The 13,174-nt window shown below is 48.5% G+C and overlaps 1 protein-coding gene across 1 annotated transcript in view; it reads left to right on the top strand.

Moving 5' to 3' along the window:
• Positions 1 to 13,174, top strand: part of LOC138304288 (zinc-binding protein A33-like) — an 810,175-nt gene that overhangs the window by 572,704 nt on the left and 224,297 nt on the right. Inside the window, exons 4-5 of the mRNA XM_069244231.1 lie at positions 12,524 to 12,546; positions 12,638 to 12,765. Coding sequence (XP_069100332.1) covers positions 12,524 to 12,546; positions 12,638 to 12,765 — 151 coding nt within the window. The remainder of the gene's footprint in view (positions 1 to 12,523; positions 12,547 to 12,637; positions 12,766 to 13,174) is intronic.

The following is a 13,174-nucleotide window of genomic DNA, read 5'->3' as shown; positions in this document are numbered from 1 at the left end:
GGTAACACATACAGGGCACACTTATGAGCACTGGGGCCCTGGCTGGCAGGGTCCCAGTGATACATACAACTAAAACAACATATATACAGTGAAATATAGGGGTAACATGCCAGGCAAGATGGTACTTTCCTACAGGTGCCCAGAGCTCCTCCAGTGTGCTCCAGACCTCTGCCATCTTGGAAACAGAGGTGCTGCTGGCACACTGGACTGCTCTGAGTGGCCAGTGCCAGCAGGTGACGTCAGAGACTCCTTCTGATAGGCTCTTACCTGTGTTGCTAGACTATCCTCCTTCCTAAGTAGCCAAACCTCCTTTTCTGGCTATTTAGGGTCTCTGCTTTGGGGAATTCTTTCGATAACGAATGCAAGATCTCATCAGAGTTCCTCTGCATCTCTCTCTTCACCTTCTGCCAAGGAATCGACTGCTGACCATGCTGGAAGCCTGCAAAACTGCAACAAAGTAGCAACGACGACTACTGCGACACTGTACCGCTAATCCTGCCGCCTTCTCGACTGTTTTCCTGGTGGTGCATGCTCTGGGGGTAGTCTGCCTCCTCTCTGCACTAGAAGCTCCGAAGAAATCTCCCGTGGGTCGACGGAATCTTCCCCCTGCAACCGCAGGCACCAAAGAACTGCATCACCGGTCCTCTGGGTCTCCTCTCAGCACGACGAGCGAGGTCCCTTGAACTCAGCAACTCTGTCCAAGTGACTCTCACAGTCCAGGGACTCTTCAGTCCAAGTTTGGTGGAGGTAAGTCCTTGCCTCCCCACGCCAGACTGCATTGCTGGGAACCACGTGTTTTGCAGCTACTCCAGCTCCTGTGCACTCACCGAGGATTTCCTTCGTGCACGGCCAAGCCTGGGTCCCCGGCACTCTAACCTGCATTGCACGACCTCCTGAGTTGTCGTCCGGCGGCGTGGGACTCTCTTGTGCAACTTCGGGTGAGCACCGTTTCACTCCACTTCGTAGTGCCTGTTCCGGCACTTCTGCGGGTGCTGCCTGCTTCTGAGAGGGCTCCTTGTCTTGCTGGGCGCTGTAGGAGGCTGGACTGGCTTGTAGTGAGTACCAAGGGGTACTTACACCTTGCACCAGGCCCACGTATCCCTTATTAGTGTATAGGGTGTCTAGCAGCTTAGGCTGATAGATAATGGTAGCTTAGCAGAGCAGCTTAGGCTGAACTAGGAGACGAGTGAAGCTCCTACAGTACCACTAGTGTCATATGCACAATATCATAAGAAAACACAATACACAGATATACTAAAAATAAAGGTACTTTATTTTTATGACAATATGCCAAAAGTATCTCAGTGAGTACCCTCAGTATGAGGATAGCAAATATACACAAGATATATGTACACAATACCAAAAATATGCAGTATAGTATTAGAAAACAGTGCAAACAATGTATAGTTACAATAGGATGCAATGGGGACACATAGGGATAGGGGCAACACAAACCATATACTCCAAAAGTGGAATGCGAACCACGAATGGACCCCAAACCTATGTGACCTTGTAGAGGGTCGCTGGGACTGTAAGAAAACAGTGAGGGTTAGAAAAATAGCCCACCCCAAGACCCTGAAAAGTGAGTGCAAAGTGCACTAAAGTTCCCCAAAGAGCACAGATGTCGTGATAGGGGAATTCTGCAGGAAAGACACAAACCAGCAATGCAACAACAATGGATTTCCAGTCGAGGGTACCCGTGGAACAAGGGGACCAAGTCCAAAAGTCACAAGCAAGTCGGAGATGGGCAGATGCCCAGGAAATGCTAGCTGTGGATGCAAAGAAGCTACTACTGGGATGTAGAAGCTGAGGATTCTGCAGGAATGACAAGGGCTAGAGACTTCCCCTTTGGAGGACGGATCCCTCACGCCGTGCAGAGTCGTGCAGAAGTGTTTTCCTGAAGAAAAACTGCAAACAAGCCTTGCTAGCTGCAAGTCATGCAGTTAGGGTTTTTGGATGCTGCTGTGGCCCAGGAGGGACCAGGATGTCGCCAATTGCGTCTGGGGACAGAGGGGGCGTCGAGCAAGACAAGGAGCCCTCTCAGAAGCAGGCAGCTCCCGCAGAAGTGCTGGAACAGGCACCACGAAGTGGAGTGAAACGGTGCTCACCCGAAGTCGCACAAAGGAGTCCCACGTCGCCGGAGGACAACTCAGGAGGTCGTGCAATGCAGGCTAGAGTGCCGTGGACCCAGGCTTGGCTGTGCACAAAGGATTTCCTCCGGAAGTGCACAGAGGCCGGAGTAGCAGCAAAAGACGCGGTTCCCAGCAATGCAGTCTGGTGAGGGGAGGCAAGGACTTACCTCCACCAAACTTGGACTGAAGAGTCACTGGACTGTGGGGGTCACTTTGACAGAGTTGCTGGATTCAAGGGACCTCGCTCGTCATGCTGAGAGGAGACCCAGGGGACCGGTGATGCAGTTCTTTGGTGCCTGCGGTTGCAGGGGGACGATTACGTCAACCGACGGGAGATTTCTTTGGAGCATCTAGTGCAGAGAGGAGGCAGACCACCCCCACAGCATGCACCACCAGGAAAGCAGTCGAGAAGGCGGCAGTATCAGCGTTACAGAGTTGCAGTAGTCGTCTTCGCTACTTTGTTGCAGTTTTGCAGGCTTCCAGCGCGGTCAGCAGTCGATTCCTTGGCAGAAGGTGAAGAGAGAGATGCAGAGGAACTCGGATGAGCTCTTGCATTCGTTATCTAAGGAAATCCCCAAAGCAGAGACCCTAAATAGCCAGAAAAGAGGGTTTGGCTACTTAGGATAGGAGATAGGCTAGCAACACCTGAAGGAGCCTATCAGAAGGAGTCTCTGACATCACCTGGTGGCCCTGGCCACTCAGAGCAGTCCAGTGTGCCAGCAGCACCTCTGTGTCCAAGATGGCAGAGGTCTGGAGCACACTGGAGGAGCTCTGGGCACCTCCCAGGGGAGGTGCAGGTCAGGGGAGTGGTCACTCCCCTTTCCTTTGTCCAGTTTCGCGCCAGAGCAGGGCTGAGGGGTCCCTGAACCGGTGTAGACTGGCTTATGCAGAAATGGGCACCATGTGTGCCCATGAAAGCATTTCCAGAGGCTGGGGGAAGCTACTCCTCCCCAGCCCTAACACCATTTTCCAAAGGGAGAGGGTGTACCACCCTCTCTCTGAGGAAGTCCTTTGTTCTGCCTTCCTAGGCCAGGCCTGGCTGGACCCCAGGAGGGCAGAAACCTGTCTGAGGGGTTGGCAGCAGCAGCAGCTGCAGTGAAACCCCGGGAAAGGCAGTTTGGCAGTGCCAGGGTCTGTGCTAGAGACCCGTGGGATCATGGGATTGCACCAACAATGCCAGGATGGCATAGAGGGGGCAATTCCATGATCTTAGACATGTCACATGGCCATATTCGGAGTTACCATTGTGAAGCTACACATAGGTAGTGACCTATATATAGTGCACGCGTGTAATGGTGTCCCCGCATTCACAAAGTCCGGAGAATTGGCCCTGAACATTGTGGGGTCACCTTGGCTAGTGCCAGGGTGCCCACACACTAAGTAACTTAGCACCCAACCTTTACCAGGTAAAGGTTAGACATATAGGTGACTTATAAGTTACTTAAGAGCAGTGTAAAATGGCTGTGAAATAACGTGGACGTTATTTCACTCAGGCTGCAGTGGCAGGCCTGTGTAAGAATTGTCAGAGCTCCCTGTGGGTGGCAAAAGAAATGCTGCAACTCATAGGGATCTCCTGGAACCCCAATACCCTGGGTACCTCAGTACCATATACTAGGGAATTATAAGGGTGTTCCAGTATGCCAATGTAAATTGGTAAAATTGGTCACTAGGCTGTTAGTGACAATTTGAAAGAAATGAGAGAGCATAACCACTGAGGTTCTGATTAGAAGAGCCTCAGTGAGACAGTTAGTCATAACACAGGTAACACATTCAGGCACTTATGAGCACTGGGGCCCTGGCTGGCAGGGTCCCAGTGACACATACAACTAAAACAAAATATATACAGTGAAAAATGGGGGTAACATGCCAGGCAAGATGGTACTTTCCTACAATGACCACCTTAGCTGGAAAAGTGCAAGGAGTCTCTGCATTGATAGAGGTTTAGGGGTAGGAAAGAATCCATCTAGAGAATTGTTGGTTAATATGCTCATTGAAAATGATAAGACCTTAGCTGGCACATCTGGTGAGAGATTAGCTGATGGTTCACACTCTGATTCTGGGGTAGCCCCAGTAAAAGTGTTAGAAGAGAACCTTCCCAACCTGCCCCTTAGCAGGCCACCTAGCAGGGTTGGTACTGATGTGAGTTCACATCACAGTAGGGTGATTACTCCTTTAGGCCAGGTTGTTAGAGTGCCATCTGTTAGGGACAGGTCTCCCTCTGTTCATTCACACCATTCTTCTGTGTCAAAGCATGCCCAACCCACCCACCCTGAAGACAGAGTGTTAGAAAGGGAACTCAATAGATTGAGAGTGGAAGAGTCCAGGCTGAAGCTGAAAAAGCAACAGCTGGATCTAGACAGGGAAGCATTTGACTTAGAAAAAGAAAGACAGAGGTTGGGGTTTGGACCCCATGGTGGCAGCAGCAGTATTACAGATAGTAATCCTGTAAAAGAGCATGATTCTAGGAATCTGCACAAGATAGTTCCCCCTTACAAGGAGGGGGATGACAATAACAAGTGGTTTGCTGCACTTGAGAGGGCCTGTGTTGTACAGGGGGTCCCTCAAAGGCAGTGGGCTGCTATCCTATGGCTATCTTTCAGTGGAAAGGGTAGGGATAGGCTCCTTACTGTTAAGGAAAGTGATGCCAATAATTTTACAGTTCTTAAGAATGCACTCCTAGATGGTTATGGCTTAACCACTGAACAGTACAGGATGAAGTTCAGAGAAACCAAAAAGAAGTCTTCACAAGACTGGGTAGACTTTGTTGACCATTCAGTGAAGGCCTTGGAGGGGTGGTTACATGACAGTAAAGTTTCTGACTATGAAAGCCTGTATAACTTAATCCTGAGAGAGCATATTCTTAATAAGTGTGTGTCTGATTTGTTGCACCAGTATCTAGTGGACTCAGATCTGACCTCTCCCCAAGAATTGGGAAAGAAGGCAGACAAATGGGTCAGAACAAGAGTGAACAGAAAGGTTCATACAGGGAGTGACAAGGATGGCAAGAAGAAGGATGGTAAGTCTTCAGACAAGGGTGGGGACAAATCTAAAAATGAGTCTTCATCAGGCCCACAAAAACACTCTGGTGGGGGTGGGGGGCCCAAATCCTCTTCAAATCAAGTAAAGAAACCATGGTGCTATTTATGTAAAGTAAAAGGCCATTGGACAACTGATCCCAGTTGTCCAAAGAAAAGCACCAAGCCTCCCACTACCACAACCCCTACTGCTACACCTAGTGCCCCTAGTAATAGCAGTGGTGGTGGGAGCAAACCTACTAATAGCCAAACCAAGGGAGTAGCTGGGCTCACTTTTGGTAATTTAGTTGGGGTTGGTCTTGTTAGGGAGACCACAGAGGCTGTGTTAGTCTCTGAAGGTGCCATTGATTTGGCCACCTTGGTTGCTTGTCCCCTTAATATGGATAAGTACAAGCAACTTCCCCTAATAAATGGTGTTGAGGTTCAGGCCTACAGTGACACAGGTGCCAGTGTTACCATGGTAATAGAGAAACTGGTCCACCCTGAACAACACCTACTTGGTCACCAGTACCAAGTGACTGATGCTCATAACAACACTCTTAGCCACCCCATGGCTGTTGTAAATCTCAACTGGGGGTGGGGGGGTTACTGGTCCAAAGAAAGTTGTGGTTGCCTCAGATTTACCTGTAGACTGTCTACTAGGGAACGATTTAGAGACATCAGCTTGGGCAGAAGTGGAGTTGGAGGCTCATGCAGCAATGCTCGGCATTCCAGGGCATATTGTTGCTTTGACAAGGGCTCAGGCCAAAAAGCAAAAAGAACAGGGTGACTTGGATCCTGGAACAATGGACCAAGTGCTCCCTAAAGCTAGGGTTAGTAAAGGTAAAACACTAACTACTATCCCTCCCTCTACAGTGGATTCAATTTCTGAGGAAGAAGAATTTCCACCCTGTGCAGAACCTACACCAGAGGAGCTGGAAGCAGACACTGCTGAGCTTTTTCCGTGGAGGGGGGCCTGCCAGGGAGGAGCTGAGTGTGGCACAGCAGACCTGTCACACACTAGAGGGTCTAAGACAGCAAGCTGTCAAACAGCAAAATGGGGATGTCAGTGACTCTCACAGAGTTTACTGGGAGGACATCCACTTGTATACTGAGGCAAGGGACCCTAAACCTGGAGCAGCCAGGAGATTGGTCATTCCCTTGCAATACAGAGAGTTCCTCCTAACTCTAGCCCACGACATTCCCTTGGCTGGACATTTGGGACAAATGAAAACTTGGGACAGGCTTGTTCCCTTGTTTCATTGGCAAAGAATGTCAGAGGACACAAAGGAATTGTGCAAGTCCTGTGTCACCTGTCAAGCCAGTGGCAAAACAGGTGGCACCCCAAAGGCACCCCTTATTCCACTGCCTGTGGTTGGGGTTCCCTTTGAAAGGGTAGGGGTTGACATAGTTGGCCCCCTTGACCCTCCTACTGCTTCAGGCAATAGGTTTATCTTGGTGGTAGTGGACCATGCCACCAGATATCCTGAAGCAATTCCTCTAAGGACCACTACAGCTCCTGCAGTGGCAAAAGCCCTCCTGGGAATCTTTCCAGGGTGGGCTTCCCAAAAGAGGTGGTATCAGACAGGGTAAGCAATTTCATGTCTGCTTACTTAAAGGCCAAGTGGAAGGAATGTGGTGTTACATACAAGTTCACCACACCCTATCATCCACAAGCAAATGGACTGGTTGAGAGGTTTAATAAAACTCTCAAAGGAATGATAATGGGACTCCCTGAAAAACTCCGGAGGAGATGGGATGTCCTGTTACCTTGCCTCCTTTTTGCTTACAGGGAGGTACCCCAAAAAGGAGTGGGCTTCAGCCCCTTTGAACTCCTATTTGGACACCCTGTAAGAGGTCCTCTAACACTTGTAAAGGAGGGTTGGGAACAACCTTTAAAAGCTCCTAAGCAAGACATAGTGGACTATGTACTTGGCCTAAGATCTAGGATGGCTGAGTACATGAAAAAGGCCAGTAAAATAAAAACCTTCAGGCCAGCCAAGAGCTCCAAAAGCAATGGCATGACCAGAAGGCTGTTCTGATTCAGTACCAACCAGGGCAGAAAGTGTGGGTCTTGGAGCCTGTGGCCCCAAGAGCACTCCAAGACAAATGGAGTGGACCCCACATTATTGTTGAGAAAAAGGGAGAAGTTACCTACTTAGTTGACTTAGGCACTGCCAGGAGTCCCCTTAGGGTGCTCCATGTCAATCGCCTGAAACCCTACTATGAGAGGGCTGATCTCACCCTGCTCATGGCAACAGATGAAGGACAGGAAGAAGAGAGTGACCCTCTCTCTGATCTCTTCTCTTCCACAGAATAAGATGCTCTAGTGGAAGGTGTAGTTCTGGCAGATTGTCTTACTGCTGAACAGAAAGACCACTGCATAAATCTCCTGGGTCAGTTTTCTGAACTCTTTTCTACTGTGCCAGGCACCACTTCTTGATGTGAGCACACTATAGATACTGGAGACAGCTTGCCTGTCAAAAGTAAGATCTATAGGCAGCCTGACCATGTCAGAGACTGCATAAAACAAGAGGTTCATAAAATGCTTGAACTGGGAGTGGTTGAGCACTCTGAAAGTCCATGGGCCTCTCCTGTGGTACTTGTACCAAAGCCTCATTCTAAAGATGGGAAAAGGGAAATGAGATTTTGTGTAGACTACAGAGTTCTCAACCAGGTAACTAAAACTGATGCTCACCCAGGGCAGATGAGCTAATAGATACACTGGCATCTGCCAAGTATCTAAGCACCTTTGATTTGACTGCAGGGTATTGGCAGATCAAGTTATCAGAGGATGCTAAAGCAAAAACTGCATTTTCTACCATTGGAGGGCACTACCAATTCACAGTAATGCCCTTTGGTTTGAAAAATGCACCTGGCACTTTTCAGAGGTTGGTGAATACAGACCTGCAAGGGGTGGAGGCTTTTAGTGCAGCATATCTAGATGATATAGCTGTCTTTAGCTCCACCTGGGATGATCACCTGGTCCACCTATGGAAAGTTTTGGAGGCCCTGCAAAAGGCAGGCCTCAATATCAAGGCTTCAAAGTGCCAGTTAGGGCAGGGGAAAGTGGTTTATCTGGGACACCTGGTAGGTGGAGAACAGATTGCACCACTTCAGGGGAAAATCCAAACTATTATAGATTGGGTTCCCCCTACAACTCAGACTCAGGTGAGAGCCTTCTTAGGCCTCACTGGGTACTACAGGAGGTTAATAAAGAACTATGGCTCCATAGCAGCCCCTCTTAATGACCTCACTTCAAAGAAAATGCCTAAAAAGGTATTGTGGACAGCTAACTGTCAGAAAGCTTTTGAGGAGCTGAAGCAGGCCATGTGCTCTGCACCTGTCCTGAAAAGGCCCTGTTACTCCAAAAAATTCATTGTCCAAACTGATGCATCTGAATTAGGGGTAGGGGCAGTCTTATCACAACTTAATTCTGAGGGCCAGGATCAACCTGTTGCTTTTATCAGCAGAAGGTTGACCCCTAGAGAAAAGCGTTGGTCTGCCATAGAGAGGGAGGCCTTTGCTGTGGTCTGGGCACTGAAGAAGTTGAGACCATACTTGTTTGGCACTCACTTCATTGTTCAAACAGACCACAAACCTCTACTTTGGCTAAAACAAATGAAAGGTGAAAACCCTAAATTGTTGAGGTGGTCCATATCCCTACAGGGAATGGACTATACAGTGGAACATAGACCTGGGAGTACCCACTCCAATGCAGATGGACTCTCCAGATATTTCCACTTAGACAATGAAGACTCATCAGGGCATGGCTAGTCTTATTGTCCTTCGTTTGGGGTGGGTTGTGTAGGAAAGTACCATCTTGCCTGGCATGTTACCTCCATATTTCACTGTATATATGTTGTTTTAGTTGTATGTGTCACTGGGACCCTGCCAGCCAGGGCCCCAGTGCTCATAAGTGTGCCCTGTATGTGTTACCTGTGTGATGACTAACTGTCTCTTCTGAGGCTCTGCTTACCAGAACCTCAGTGGTTACGCTCTCATTTCTTTCCAAATTGTCACTAACAGGCTAGTGACCAATTTCACCAATTTACATTGGCATACTGGAACACCCTTATAATTCCCTAGTATATGGTACTGAGGTACCCAGGGTATTGGGGTTCCAGGAGATCCCTATGGGCTGCAGCATTTCTTTTTCCACCCATAGGGAGCTCTGACAATTCTTACACAGGCCTGCCATTGCAGCCTGAGTGAAATAACGTCCACATTATTTCACAGCCATTTACCACTGCACTTAAGTAACTTATAAGTCACCTATATGTCTAACCTTTACCTGGTAAAGGTTGGGTGCTAAGTTACTTAGTGTGTGGGCACCCTGGCACTAGCCAAGGTGCCCCCACATTGTCCAGGGCAAATTCCCCGGACTTTGTGAGTGCGGGGACACCATTACACGCGTGCACTATACATATGTCACTACATATGTATAGCGTCACAATGGTAACTCCGAACATGGCCAAGTAACATGTCTAAGATCATGGAATTGTCACCCCAATGCCATTCTGGCATTGGGGAGACAATTCCATGATCCCCCGAGTCTCTAAAACAGACCCGGGTACTGCCAAACTACCTTTCCCGGGGTTTCACTGCAGCTGCTGCTGCTGCCAACCCCTCAGACAGGTTTCTGCCCTCTTGGGGTCCAGCCAGGCTTGGCCCAGGAAGGCAGAACAAAGGACTTCCTCAGAGAGAGGGTGTTACACACTCTCCCTTTGGAAAAAGGTGTCAGGGCTGGGGAGGAGTAGCCTCCCCCAGCCTCTGGAAATGCTTTGATGGGCACAGATGGTGCCCATCTCTGCATAAGCCAGTCTACACCGGTTCAGGGATCCCCCAGCCCTGCTCTGGCGCGAAACTGGACAAAGGAAAGGGGAGTGACCACTCCCCTGACCTGCACCTCCCCTGGGAGGTGCCCAGAGCTCCTCCAGTGTGCTCCAGACCTCTGCCATCTTGGAAACAGAGGTGCTGCTGGCACACTGGACTGCTCTGAGTGGCCAGGCCCAGCAGGTGACGTCAGAGACTCCTTCTGATAGGCTCTTACCTGTGTTGCTAGCCTATCCTCCTTCCTAGGTAGGGAAACCTCCTTTTCTGGCTATTTAGGGTCTCTGCTTTGGGGAATTCTTGAGATAACGAATGCAAGAGCTCATCAGAGTTCCTCTGCATTTCTCTCTTCACCTTCTGCCAAGGAATCGACCGCTGACTGCTCTAGACGCCTGCAAAACTGCAACAAAGTAGCAAAGACGACGACTGCAACCTTGTATCGCTGATCCAGCCGCCTTCTCGACTGCTTTCCTGGTGATGCATGCTGTGGGGGTAGTCTGCCTCCTCTCTGCACTAGAAGCTCCGAAGAAATCTCCCGTGGGACGACGGAATCCTCCCCCTGCAACCGCAGGCACCAAAAGACTGCATCACCGGTCCTCTGGGTCCCCTCTCAGCACGATGAGCGTGGTCCCTGGAACTCAGCAACTCTGTCCAAGTGACTCCCACAGTCCAGTGACTCTTCAGTCCAAGTTTGGTGGAGGTAAGTCCTTGCCTCCCCACGCTAGACTGCATTGCTGGGTACCGCATGATTTGCAGCTGCTCCGGCTCCTGTGCACTCTTCCAGGATTTCCTTTGTGCACAGCCAAGCCTGGGTCCCCAACACTCTAACCTGCAGTGCACGACCTCCTGAGTTGTCCTCCGGCGTCGTGGGACCTTCTTTTGTGACTTCGGGTGAGCTCCAGTTCACTCTTCTTCGTAGTGCCTGTTATGGCACTTCTGCGGGTGCTGCTTGCTTCTGAGTGGGCTCTTTGTCTTGCTGGACGCCCCCTCTGTCACCTCACGCAATTGGCGACATCCTGGTCCCTCCTGGACCACAGCAGCATCCAAAAACCCTAACCGTAACCCTTGCAGCTAGCAAGGCTTGTTTGCGGTCTTTCTGCACGGAAATACCACTGCAAGCTTCTTCACGACGTGGGACATCCATCCTCCAAAGGGGAAGTTCCTAGTCCTCTTCGTTCTTGCAGAATCCACAGCTTCTACAATCCGGTGGCAGCTTCTTTGCACCCACAGCTGGCATTTCCTGGGCATCTGCCCACTCCCGACTTGATCGTGACTGTTGGACTTGGTCCCCTTGTTCCACAGGTACTCTCATCCGGAAATCCATTGTTGTTGCATTGCTGGTGTTGGTCTTCCTTGCAGAATTCCCCTATCACGACTTCTGTGCTCTCTGGGGAACTTAGGTGCACTTTGCACCCACTTTTCAGGGTCTTGGGGTGGGCTATTTTTCTAACCCTCACTGTTTCCTTACAGTCCCAGCGACCCTCTACAAGCTCACATAGGTTTGGGGTCCATTCGTGGTTCGCATTCCACTTCTAGAGTAGATGGTTTGTGTTGCCCCTATACCTATGTGCTCTCATTGCAATCTATTGTGACTGTACATTGCTTGCATTGCTTTCTATTGCTATTACTGCATAATTTTTGTATTGTGTACATATATCTTGTGTATATTTGCTATCCTCATACTGAGGGTACTCACTGAGATACTTTTGGGATATTGTCATAAAAATAAAGTACCTTTATTTTTAGTTTATCTGTGTATTGTGTTTTCTTATGATATTGTGCATATGACACCAGTGATATAGTGGGAGCTTTGCATGTCTCCTAGTTCAGCCTAAGCTGCTCTGCTAAGCTACCGTTTTCTATCAGCCTAAGCTGCTAGACACCTCTTCTACACTAATAAGGGATAACTGGACCTGGTGCAGAGTGTAAGTACCCCTTGGTACCACTACAAACCAGGCCAGCCTCCTACACCCTGTTGCATATTTCCAGGGACTATCCATAAGATGAACTCTCCATTAAGGTGGACGAGGATATCATGACAAATTGTGCCTTGGTGTCCAGTGGAGTTCTAGGAACAATTCCCAGTGTTTGTTGAAATCTCTCCCTGAAGATCTGAGAAGCCAGGAAAGTATTAGTCTATTTTGTAAAGAATGAACACTCTGCTATTAGTCATCCCCCTTAACTTCTATTGGCACCGTATTACCCTAGAAAATACACCTTAGAAACTTACATTATTTCTTGGTGCTTTTGTCCATTCCAATAGGCTTGGGTTTCTTGCTGATTTCAAACCTCAATGACACACCTCAGTGTAAGATTAGTATCAGGTTATTTATTTATCATAAATATATAAATTAAGGTGGAAATGTGTAATTGCAGGTAACTCAAGTTTTTCTTTGCAGCTGGAGGAATAGCACATTGATGAATGTGGGTTGATATTAATAAAGTTTGTGTATTGAATTTAACATAACTCTGCTAAGGTGTAAAGTCACCAGAATACAAACATTCATGAAAGATTGTTCCTCTTTCTCTTTTCTCTCCAAACAGGATATAAAGTCTTTTGTGGAAAAGTGAGTAGGCTCTTGTGCACCACCCACCCCTGTTAATGCCCTTGAAGGGGAAGCCCGCTCTGCAGTAAGATGCCTTTTGTATCCTCCTCAGGTGTTGCCAAGGGCAGAGACAGCTCCCAGCAGTCAATGTGCTGGTGTCGCGGGAGCTTAACATGGGCTACTGCAAAGACATGATACAGTACAGCGTATGGAAAGAGATGAGGAATTTCATTAGCCCAGGTATGTGAAAGGTTGGATCTTTGGGAATCTAATAAAGGCGTTATTTAGAGTTTGGTGGATGGAATACTTTGTCACACGCTAGGCGGATGTCCAGTCCGCCATATCACAAGTTCATTACAACCTGTGGCACTTGAAATATGGTGAACTGGAATTCATCAGTTTTTAACTGATTATACCATCTACCAAACTCTTAATATGGTCTAAATTATATATGCCAAACTGTTTTTGAGAATTCAACTCTGATAAAATAAATTGTGCTTACTGCTTCTTCTGATATTTGGTTATGGCTTTTATGACCCCTCAGACTACACTTCACCCAGTGCTTTGTCAGAATGTATATCTAGCCTAATCTGCGGGCAAACAGTCTTTGCAGATTAATTCCAGAACACTGCTTCCCTTTCATATTCTG

The sequence above is a fragment of the Pleurodeles waltl genome, chromosome 7, assembly GCF_031143425.1.
Source record: "Pleurodeles waltl isolate 20211129_DDA chromosome 7, aPleWal1.hap1.20221129, whole genome shotgun sequence".
Taxonomy (NCBI): domain Eukaryota; kingdom Metazoa; phylum Chordata; class Amphibia; order Caudata; family Salamandridae; genus Pleurodeles; species Pleurodeles waltl.
Note: the sequence above shows the minus strand (reverse complement) of the source record. Positions and strands in the feature narration are given on the sequence as shown.